Below are 12,666 nucleotides of genomic sequence, written 5' to 3' on the forward strand. Positions count from 1 at the left end.
TTTGATAACCATCTATCAAAATCCAAGAGATGTCTTTCTCAGGAACAGGGCTAGACCAAGGAGGGCCAATGCTCCCATGAACGAGGTCATGAGAGTTCAGGGCTAGACCAAGGAGGGTCAATGCTCCTGTGAACAAGGTCATGAGGGTTCAGGGCTAGACCAAGGAGGGTCAATGCTCCTGAGAACAAGGTCATGAGGGTTCAGGGCTAGACCAAGGAGGGCCAATACTGCTAAGAAACAGGGTTCATTAGGGTTGCAAAAACTTCAGTAAGCAGTGGTACCAGTGTGAGATCACCATTGTTAGTAATCACTAAGTGTGTTCCAGGTATACTGATATCAATAGAGTCATTAGATTGCCTTTTCAAGGACCAAGTAACCTTGAGTTTTAATTTTGACTCCTGCAGATCCATTCAAACTACAAATTTTTAAAAAAGCAATAATTATTGTCTTGCCACTGAAATAAATAAATTCCTGTGACATGTCCCGGCTCACTAGCATAAAACAGAGAAAACCTTAAAGTAGGCACAGGTTACCCTTCCCTTGTTAGTTTAAGGGTTATGCTACGTAGGTAGAATGGAATGTCATAATGCAGAGGACTTCTCATCTTTTGGTATTGGTTTCTTTTGAGATCTTAAATTGATTCCATAATAATATAGAGTATGATGAATTATGAATGGTGATCACTGGAGTGGAAGGGAGAACTATTGGATTGGAAGCCTTTTGTTGTTGTTGTTGTTGTTGTTGTTACACTAACCCAACCCAGCTACACAGTTCACTTCTTTTTATAGGAAAAAAATTTTTTTTTCAACTTGTTCCAACCTTGATTATTTACTTATAGTAGAGAATAGTATAAAATCCCAATAGTATAGGATAAAGAATTGGAGCACCCTAGGAAGACATATGCCAAAAAACAGTGATAAGTATTTGTGAGATGAGTAAAGCATTGGCACCAAAGGGAAAGCTGAGTAAAAAAATAGAGCTGGAAGATATTAACCCACAATATTATTCCTGAATAGTTGCTAATGAAGACCCATAATTTGGACCCTAACCTTTCTAGCAAACAAGAGTTATAAACAAAATCACTTACATGACTCATGGCATTTATTTAACAGAAAAAAATGTACCTATTTGAAAGAACACGTTGTTCTGGTCCTAATAACCCTGCCATTCAGATGCCAGGGACCATGAGGTAGCAAATAGCAATACCTTTCCCACCTTATAGGCTAGGACCAGAACACATAAGCACAAGGATCCAGGAAATACAATCCTGTCTTGTGCCCTTGAGTTGGAAAAGTGACAAACAATACCAATGATGTGCACACTGGGTATCTTCTAGAATCAATAGTAGATACTCAATACCACCCCATCCTTGATGCTTAATGTTATCAAAAGGGCTAGGTTTTATCAAAAGACTACCAACTAAGAAAAGCCCAGGACCGGATGGGTATACAGCAGAGTTTTACAAAACCTTTAAAGAGGAACTAATACAAATACTTTTCAAGCTACTTCAGGAAATAGAAAAAGAGGGAGAACTTCCAAATTCATTCTACGAGGCCAACATCACCCTGATACCTAAACCAGACAAAGACACTTCAAAGAAAGAAAACTACAGACCAATATCTCTAATGAACCTAGATGCCAAAATCCTCAATAAAATTCTGGCGAATCGGATACAAAAACTTATCAAAAAAATTGTGCACCATGATCAAGTAGGATTCATCCCTGGGATGCAAGGCTGGTTCAATATAAGGAAATCAATAAATGTTATTCACCACATCAATAGACTTAAAAATAAGAACCATATGATCATCTCGATAGATGCGGAAAAAGCATTCAACAAAGTATAGCATCCCTTTATGTTCAAAACTCTAGAAAAACTAGGGATAACAGGAACATACCTCAATATTGTAAAAGCAATCTATGCTAAGCCTCAGGCTAGCATCATTCTGAATGGAGAAAAATTGAAGGCATTCCCTCTAAAATCTGGAACAAAACAGGGATGCCCTCTCTCACCACTTCTGTTCAACATAGTTCTCGAAACACTGGCCAGAGCAATTAGACAGACGAAAGAAATTAAAGGCATAAAAATAGGAAAAGAAGAACTTAAATTATCACTATTTGCAGGTGACATGATTCTATACCTAGCAGACCCAAAAGGGTCTACAAAGAAACTATTAGAGCTAATAAATGAATTCAGCAAAGTTGCAGGATATAAAATCAACACGCATAAATCAAAGGCATTCCTGTATATCAGCGACAAATCCTCTGAAATGGAAATGAGGACAACCACTCCATTCACAATATCCTCAAAAAAAAAATAAAATACTTGGGAATCAACCTAACAAAAGAGGTGAAAGACTTATACAATGAAAACTACAGAACCCTAAAGAGAGAAATAGAAGAAGATCTTAGAAGATGGAAAAATATACCCTGTTCATGGATAGGCAGAACTAACATCATCAAAATGGCGATATTACCAAAAGTTCTCTATAGGTTTAATGCAATGCCAATCAAAATCCCAACGGCATTTCTTGTAGAAATAGAGAAAGCAATCATGAAATTCATATGGAAAAACAAAAGACCCAGAATAGCAAAAACAATGCTAAGCAGGAAGTGTGAATCAGGCGGTATAGCGATACCAGACTTCAAACTATACTACAGAGCAATAGTAACAAAAACAGCATGGTACTGGTACCAAAACAGGCGGGTGGACCAATGGTACAGAATAGAGGACACAGAAACCAATCCACAAAACTACAACTATCTTATATTTGATAAAGGGGCTAAAAGCATGCAATGGAGGAAGGATAGCATCTTCAACAAATGGTGCTGGGAAAACTGGAAATCCATATGCAACAAAATGAAACTGAATCCCTTTCTCTCGCCATGCACAAAAGTTAATTCAAAATGGATCAAGGAGCTTGATATCAAATCAGAGACACGCTGTCTGATAGAAGAAAAAGTTGGCTACGATCTACATACGGTGGGGTCGGGCTCCAAATTCCTCAATAGGACACCCATAGCACAAAAGTTAATAACTAGAATCAACAAATGGGACTTACTCAAACTAAAAAGTTTTTTCTCAGCTAAAGAAACAATAAGAGAGGTAAATAGGGAGCCTACATCCTGGGAACAAATCTTTACTCCTCACACTTCAGATAGAGCCCTAATATCCAGAGTATACAAAGAACTCCAAAAATTAGACAATAAGAGAACAAACAACCCAATCAACAAATGGGCCAAGGACCTGAACAGACACTTCTCAGAGGAGGACATACAATCAATCAACAAGTACATGAAAAAATGCTCACCATCTCTAGCAGTCAGAGAAATGCAAATCAAAACCACCCTAAGATACCATCTCACTCCAGTAAGATTGGCAGCCATTATGAAGTCAAACAACAACAAGTGCTGGCGAGGATGTGGGGAAAAGGGTACACTTGTACATTGCTGGTGGGACTGCAAATTGGTGCAGCCAATTTGGAAAGCAGTATGGAGATTTCTTGGAAAGGTGGGAATGGAACCACCATTTGACCCAGCTATTCCCTTTCTCGGTCTGTTCCCTAAAGACCTAAAAAGAGCATGCTACAGGGACACTGCTACATCGATGTTCATAGCAGCACAATTCACAATAGCAAGACTGTGGAACCAACCTAGATGCCCTTCAATAGACGAATGGATAAAAAAAATGTGGCATTTATACACAATGGAGTATTACTCTGCATTAAAAAATGACAAAATCATAGAATTTGCAGGGAAATGGATGGCATTAGAGCAGATTATGCTAAGTGAAGCTAGCCAATCCCTAAAAAACAAATGCCAAATGTCTTCTTTGATATAAGGAGAGTAACTAAGTACAGAGTAGGGATGAAGAGCATGAGAAGAAGATTAACATTAAACAGGGATGAGAGGTGGGAGGGAAAGGGAGAGAGAAGGGAAATTGCCTGGAAATGGAAGGAGACCCTCAGGGTTATACAAAAGTACATACACGAGGAAGTGAGGGGAAAGGGAAAAATAATACAAGGGGGAGAAATGAATGACAGTAGAGGGGTTAGAGAGAGAAGAGGGGAGGGGAGGGGAGGGGAGGGGGGATAGTAGAGGATAGGAAAGGCAGCAGAATACAACAGACACTAGTATGGCAATATGTAAATCAATGGATGTGTAACTGATGTGATTCTGCAGTCTGTATATGGGGTAAAAATGGGAGTTCATAACCCACTTGAATCAAAGTGTGAAATATGATATATCAAGAACTATGTAATGTTTTGAACAACAAACAATAAAAAATTTTTAAAAAGGGCTAGGTTTTTACTATTTATCAGTCTAATTCAATAATGTAATATAAAAATATTTAATAATAATGATTCATTTAGTAAGCAAGCATTATTAGAACATATTAATGGAAGCTTTTTATGGGTTATGCTGTCAATATGAACTGTATTGATAGCCACATTTATTATGTTGTAGTATATGTGACATGCATATTTTGTGCCACTAAAAATAATCAAAAGAGTGCCAGAACGAGTTTGTAACAACGCTACCTTGGTGAAGTATACATGCTTCCTCATCAGTTCGGCAGAAAAACACAGTATCAGAATTCAAAACTAATCATCTGAAGAAAAAGTCATTTTGACAAAGAGCTATTAGGAAATTCTCCATATCAAGATTGTACCTTTTATTTTTAAAACTGACATTTATCCTGATGTGACATTTTCTTAATCCCTTAATGATTTTTAGTTGAAATACCAACACACGAAGAGAAAATCATAATGTGAAGGCAATGCTCTTATTTATAAAATATGTTACTATTAGAAGAATGGGCTGCTGGTCCCAAACAGTCTACAGACCACTCAAACAATTGAGGACAATTGTTTTAAAAGCATCATTTTCTGTGCCACTATACTTGTGGTTCTTTCTCGAAAGTTTTCATTCATTTAGTTCTAAATAGTCCACAAAGTTGTGGCCAATGAAGTTCATGCACTTGTTCTCTAATTACTATTTCTAGAAATTCAAGGGAAGAACCAGCAAGTACTGACCCCAGCAATTACCCAGAAAGACAACAGGGATTTTTCTGATACAGCAAATAAAAAGTGTACCTAGAGGACCCAAGGGTTCTTTTTGCAATAAAAGCAGGCCTGTAGGCTGCTTATTCACTGAATTTCACGTCTCATTTCTAATGCTGAATTAGTGGCATATCAAATGAGTATTTGCCTCTAGGAATGATAAAAACAATAATAAAAATAATGAGTTAAATGACTGCTTTAAAAAAACAGAAAAAGAAAAGTACTTATGCCCTCAATAGGGGATCAAAAGCCTCTATAATGAAGTTTAAAAAGAAAATTCTGCCCAAGTGAAAGCAGTAAACCCAGGTACCCTTGTATTTCATTTTTAAATCCAGAAACAATATTTCAACCTTAGCATCCAGTTCTACACTCAACATAAAACTTCTCCAAATTCCTTTCAGAAGGTGGTCTTGGCTGCAATTACACTGTCTAATGACCAAAGAGAAAAATTGGATTCCTGACTGACCCTGGCAGGCCAGCTCTTTATGCTGGAATGATATAAGAGACCAGCTAACAAGACCTCACCATGCATGGCTCTAAATGTTATTGATGGCCCTAAAGCAAGTCCACCTTTTAAAAATCCCTCTGTGCGCCTGGTCTTGTTATCACCATCGGAGTGACTTACATGTCGTTGGCTTCTGATTCACAGCAAGAGTTTCCTACCGTTTGTCTTACCTTCGGGACATTACAATTTCATGAAATACTCCTCAGGTTCACATGTTAGCAGAGATGATGTTAAGTATCTGATTAGTGTTCATGCTATGTTATATGCTGTCACTGAATATCTTCTTCATTCCTCATTCCCTTTCATGAAAAATCATTCTAGTTTAAACATTCTGGGTATTTTCCAGGAACTCTGATAACTTGTGTTGCCTTTCTCAAGCCCTTTTCAATCCATCTCATCAATCAAATTTCCAAAAATCTTTGTTCTTTAATGGAAAGGTACATGCTTACTATAAAGCAGTTATTCTCAAGCACTACAGGCTCCACTCTCCAAAATTCCAGTTCAGGAAGTCTCAGTGGTGGAGCCTAAGAATTTCTAATTTCAAAGCTTCCAGAACAGATTCTCACTTATATCCAGAATTGACCAGAGTTGTGGGAAAATTGGTAATAGAAACTTGATGAGTATATCTTCTTCATTCATCCCTCTAGAAAGTCTAAAATATAGTGCCTATGTAGTCCTTTGGATAACCTGCTCCTTAATTAAAAGATGTGGAAAACATTTTCAATTTTTCCTTCTACATTAACAACTATTTCCAGGAGTCCAAAAATAAGATCACAGCCTATCAGACTGGTACACTTGTGCTTTCTAGTCACTTCCTTTTTCTCCTTTTCCAAGTAAAAAATAATCTGCACTTTCACAGATTTTCTGAAACCATCAATATCCCAAGTAGGCTACTAAGGTTCGGAATTTAGAGACAGTGTGAAAACGATTTCAGGACAATTCTTATCCTCCAATCTGCAAACACATCCTCTCTTCCCATCTCATTTTCTGGGACAAGATGGGAGAGGGGTCAAGAGAGCTTTCACAGGTGGACTCCTCTACACATCCTGATTTAGGTACATCTACATGCCAGCAGTACCATTTCAGAATGTGATGCGTTCTACTCCAAAGCACACGTCATACTAGCACCAAGACAATAAATTATATTTGTAAGCAGAGAATTACTCAGAAACTTAGGCAATAGGAAAGACAAAACCCTGTGCCACTCTGGACAATTCCAATATAAAATTTGTTGAGCAGGAACTAGTTTTAAATCCCATCACCAGATCTATTACTTCTATGCTAGTATAATGGACGTACGTGGGATGGAGGTCAGTGGCCTTGCTCCACGCCAGTCACTAATTTGCCTTGGGTTTCTGATCTGCGGGGTCTGTGGAGTTCTAAAGCCCCTTCCAATTCTATGTTCCCAAGCTTTTACAGCCACCTTACTAATGATCTATTTCTCGTTATAATTGTGTTTCTGATTCCTTCCCTATTTCTCTCTTGCAGATTTTGTTCATGGGCATGATGACCGAGTACTATCACTACTTTTTCACAACCCTGGTAAGCACATCTGGTAGAAGTATATTCTACATGATAGGAAAGCCCTCCACACAGTACTTTAAAGTCAATCCCTCTGGTGTCAAAGGCAGGATGTTGTCAAGTAGATTTGCTTTACTTTCCTAAGAATCTTCTAAATTCAGGAATGTTGAAAAGTAGGTTTATTTATCTCTTTTCTTCTCTTCTTTCCTAGCATTCTCTCCACCACTCTTTTAACTAGAATCAATTCATTGTGCATTTGGAAAGGGATGAATTCCACTACATAGAAACTAACAAAGTGCAAACTGTTCATACAGAAGCATCATTTACAATTTCCATAAACATTAGAAAGTGCACTGAAGTGTGTCTTGGCATTTTTTGACCTGATGTAGCTTCCCAGCCTGTGTCCAGGAGACAGCAGGCTTAAACCAGAGTCACCTGCCAAGTACTTGGAAAACCATCAAGAAGAGGAATTTGGGAAATGCTCTGCACGTTGAACATTTTGCATCATTAAGAAAAATTATGGCTCTAAACTTTAGAAATTAAAAAAAAAGAAATGAGTTGCCTTAAATTTTGAGACATTATCAGTTCTCAGAAAATGATTTAGAGCATTTAATATAACAAAATGATGTGATAACTTTAATTCAATCAATTTCTGAAATCAATCACATGATTTGAGTAGGGGAATCAAAAAAAAAAAATTGGAACAAAGACCAAAGAACTTTCCTACTCATCCTCTTTATGGAAGTAGTACTTGCTGATTCAAGTAACCCTGAGAGTATCCAGGGGTGCAAAGGATCTCATGAAAATAATGCTTTCGGATAGTCGTAAAATCATTGGTGCTACTGAGGCTGGGGTGGAGAAGTGGGGTGCAGGATATAAGAAAACAGTTTGAAATGATCATGTTAGTCTTTTATAAATGTGAGTCAGTTTACACAGTTCTGGTTTATACCCAGCTTCATCTCTCATGAGAACACTGGTGGGTTAAATCCTTTCCATGAAGCATTGTCCAAAAGGGAATGAGTTCCAGTGTCACAGATATTCTTCTGACCACATGCCCATGTACTCTAGTATATAGAACCCTTTGATTCTATTCTAAGCACATATTCGGTAGCACTCTTTATGTCCTCATTGTATGGAATATGAGGGATCTTCAGCAAGCTAGAGATAAGGTATTTCTTCCATCCAGGAGTGATCTTCTTATCAAATAAATATGTAATTTCCAAATTTCACCTCCATGGGAAGTCCTGGAGCAGCCTGAAACAGCAAATGATGGAGAAAGGTGATACTACAATTGACCAGTGGATCATTCTTAACTTTGTCATGTCACCAAAAAGAACTTCAGTCTCTTCACTTATAAAATAAACACATTGAACCAAATGGACACAAAGACCCCTTCCAGATCCCCAAACACTACATCTTAGGAAGATAATTCTAAGATTCGCAGAATGTCACATTCTATGCCCAAGGATATACCTATAATGACAGCCAAATTCCTCTTCTTGCTGTATCTAAGTGCTAACGGTAATGCAGAAAAATGAATAAAAATGAAAACTGCTTACTGTCTTAGAGTTTCTCAGGCAGCATGAGAAACAATGAGAAATGTGTGATAATGGCTGCCAATTTGTTTTAATCTATTTGTTGCTTCGGCAATAACTTAAGAAGAAGATGATGTTAATTCATTTCATTTTTATCATTTTTAATACTGCACAGGACTTATTTGCTTTAGATCTGGAGCTCTATAGGTACAGTGGCGTAAATATGACTGGGTTCCGGTTGCTCAACATTGACAATCCTCATGTGTCATCCATCATCGAGAAGTGGTCCATGGAGCGCTTGCAGGCTCCCCCAAGGCCAGAGACTGGTCTTTTGGATGGAATGATGACAGTAAGTAGTTTTAAAATAAAATCATTTGAGACAATGCTTGAATTCCTCAAGGGACCAGGCTAAGAATCTTGTATGCCTTTTAGACTGTGAGAAAATGATATTATAGTGTATGTTTTCACATGTATGAGAGAAAAAGAAGTAGGCTTTTTGTGTATTTTGAAAGGCTATGCCTGGCTAGTATCAAAAAATCTGCTATTTAAAGCTTCTCAATTCTACTGGCCTCAGAGAAAGAGTTGACAAGGGTAGCCACGGCCATCAACCAAATGAAGAGAAAGCAGGAACCAAATCAAGGGCACTTGAAGAGAGATTTGCCCCTGGGAATGTGGCCATGGGAAAGGGGGAGGGAGGGAGGGAGGGAGGAGGAACAACCTGCCTATAAAAGTTAGGCAGAAGAAGTTTGCCTTCCTTATTTCTGCCACATCTCAGCAAGTGGAAGCAGATGTGGAAAAATGCCAGATTTGCATACAGACTGTGCGTTCACTTTCTCCCTGCCCTGGATACATATAGGCACATCTCTGCAGACACTGACAGTGCTTAACACCAGCCATATGTTGCTCTTGAAGCAGATGCCAAGCCTGTCTCCTTAGAAGTCAGAGGTACTCTACTGAACAGGAAAACTGCAAACTGCCTCATCAAGAGAGACCCTCACTAACATCATTTGTCTCTTGTTGTCAAATGTACCTACCCTCACTTCATTTCTCTAACGAAGCTCCCTGGGTGATGAAGAAAATAAATTTAAAAAAAAAAATACTTTCCATGTAGGAGCAGTGGCATCTAAGGGGAAAGATATCGGGAATGTGAGCAGGTAATAGCATTTTAAATTGGCATAGTATTTCATTCTCTGTTCCCAATCATAGAGAGAAGCACTCTTGCTTTTAAGATGCAATTTACTGATAACTAAAAGATACCATCTCACAGAGAAATAAACTTGGGATTTTTTTTTCCTATGAGGAACAAATGAAAAGAAGAAATAAATGAATGAATTTAGTGGTTCTGGATGATTCCATGTTCAGAGTTCCTGACTGTTTTTCAAACCTGAAATAACTCATAAAACACACAGCGATCTGAGAGATAATGATGGGAAGCATTTTGGTACAAATGAGCCTTGAGGAGATTTAAAACCTTGCTTTGAATAAGAATAAGTAGAGAATATCAGTGTAACACCAGAGAGGGAGAAAACAGTAGAAAGAGGCACTGTCAGCTTTTCTGTTCTTTCTCTTGGATTTGTAATTCTAGTGAATTCAAATATGATTCAAAATCCTCTACCCACCTCCAGGCCTTCCAACAAGATTTCTACCATAGGGTGAGCTTTCCAATCATTTTTACCTGTGCTTGGTATATATAACTAAGGAGTTATCGTTTGAAGCTGTTTTAACAGAGATTATGGATTCATGCCAAACATTAAATATTCATCACAAGTATGGCTTAATTTACCCAAAAAAAGTAGCTGTGTGTTCAATTATACTGAGCTGACAGACTAGTTCATACACATCTGTGGAGATGAGGAAGATCAGAGAACGAGGGAGACAGGCTTTGCAATTTATATGGAATCACTAAGGTGATGCTTCCAGGGGCCTGGGTTAATGGCAAGCTTACAGGCAGCAAGCACAGCAGAGCTGAGTCCCAAAGGACAGGAGACACCCTAATCTACTTAGGTGTCTACTTTATTGCTGTCATCCCACCTAGAGAGGCGTTTCAAGGCTGAGTTCTTATTGTTAATATTAGGAACTATAAAAAGGAAAGCGGGGACTTATTAGACCAGAAGAAGGTGGTTCACCACAGTGCTGCAAAATGGGTAGAATAACAATACCAGATCACAGTAATACCAGTCAAAGAAAAAAAAAAAAGAAGGTAATAGGATGTAGCATCCACTAACAATCTGAACCCACAGTTGTGCAGATATAACTTTGAAACTGACAATGTGACGCAGAGTATTGCTCATTATCTATCCAAAGACTCTGCCTTGCCCTGTACCTTCTTCTCCTGTTTTTCCTGAATGTGGCTACATTAGAGAAATGGAAACTGAGTCATGGAGCATGAAAGGCACACATCTGGGGACATTCAATGGACCAATCACGGAACTGGGCCAAGAGGGCACACCCCATGTCCCCAAGTTCAGGCCCAAGGCTCACAAATCTTCAGTTGCCTCTACTGAAACTCTTTCTTTTCTAGCTTAAAGATGACAAGCTCTTGGGTTGCAGTTTCATTAGGTCTCCATATGAGACCCTGCACTCGTCCATTCTTGCATGTCAAGTGCTTGTTGCTCGCCCTGCCCAGAGCCCGCCACTATCCAGGCTGCTCAAATGCTGCCTTGCCAAGGGAGACTTATGAACATAGCTGCATATTAGTGGTAGCTCTTCTCTGTTGTTCTGTCCACCTTGCCTTTTCTTCATAACCCTTATGGCTTCATACCCTATGTTTTGGTTTGTTGGTTCCACGCCTTCCCCTACAGGACTATAAATTTCATGAGGACAGATACATTGTCTTTTGGTACTCCACTCTGTCCCCAGCACTAGAAAGGCCTATCACAAAGTAAATGTAAAGTTAACAAAGGCATTACTGTACTAAATGAATATGAATTAACCTTCCATTGAGATATACTATGTTAATAAAAAATAGTCAAGTACCTGTGAAATATTTCTTTTTTTTTAATTTTTTATTTATTTTTTATTTTTTATTGATGGTTGTTCAAAACATTACAAATTTCTTGATATATCATATTTCACACTTTGAAAGATTTCTACAAAAGTCTAAAGAAAGTCCCTAAAATAAGAAATATAGCCAGGCATGTTGGCACATGCCTGTAATCCCAGTGGCCCAGGAGGCTGAGGCAGGAGAATCCCAAGTTCAAAGCCAGCCTCAGCAAAAAGCAAGGTGCTAAGCAACTCAGTGAGACCTTGTCTCTAAATAAAATACAAAATAGGGCTGGGCATGTGGCTCCATGATCAAGTGCCTCTGAGTTCAATCCCCAGTACAGAAGAAGAAGAAGAAGAAGAAGAGGAGGAGGAGGAGGAGGAGGAAGAAAGAAAGAAATATGCATGAGTAACGTAGATAGAGGTTACTTTAAATTAATACGATTATTTTTAAAACTTCTCATAAACTAACCAGCCTTAATGTCATTACCATAAGTAATTGTGAGTACTGCCATTACAATAAGAGAACTATATTCTCTAAAATCCTACTTATTTTCCTATTATTATGCAAGGTAAATATCCTGGTAGCCTTTTATAGTCATACTTTTCCAGGTGCCACATACATTTAGAGATGTTTATATAAATATATAATATAGGAATTAGGAAATAATATTAGAAAAGCCCATATGTTTTTACTTCTATCCTAAGACTTTCCTATTTTCCCTTAAGTCTTTTATTTGAAAAGTCTTAGAAATTCATACACTGAAAAAAAAATCTCAAAGAATATTCTCACATATGTCAAAACACATTCAAGTCTGAAAATGGAGATGTCAGTCATACCCAAGTTCAAAAACTCTTGACTCTAGACCTAAAAATAGATTTAATTAAAGAGAAACATATTGACTTTAAAAATACAGTTAAAATTAGTTAATTAAGAAAACTGTTACTGAGTGAATAGAGTTAGAAAACAGTAGAACTCACTATTAAAAAACATCTTGAGATTTAAAAAGGACGTTTTATCAATTAAAGTGTTAACATTTGGGAAGTTTAGTGTACTTTT

At 37.8% G+C, this 12,666-nt stretch overlaps 1 protein-coding gene across 1 annotated transcript in view; it reads left to right on the plus strand.

The window, feature by feature from the left end:
• The window catches only part of Grik1 (glutamate ionotropic receptor kainate type subunit 1), a 139,806-nt gene that overhangs the window by 33,376 nt on the left and 93,764 nt on the right, over positions 1-12,666 (plus strand). The window contains exons 4-5 of the mRNA XM_046430577.2: positions 7,057-7,110; positions 8,800-8,973. Coding sequence (XP_046286533.1) covers positions 7,057-7,110; positions 8,800-8,973 — 228 coding nt within the window. The remainder of the gene's footprint in view (positions 1-7,056; positions 7,111-8,799; positions 8,974-12,666) is intronic.

This window comes from Marmota monax, unplaced genomic scaffold (assembly GCF_021218885.2).
Source record: "Marmota monax isolate L192 unplaced genomic scaffold, Marmota_monax_Labrador192_F-V1.1 WCK01_AAM20220418_F8-fsc00016, whole genome shotgun sequence".
Lineage (NCBI taxonomy): Eukaryota > Metazoa > Chordata > Mammalia > Rodentia > Sciuridae > Marmota > Marmota monax.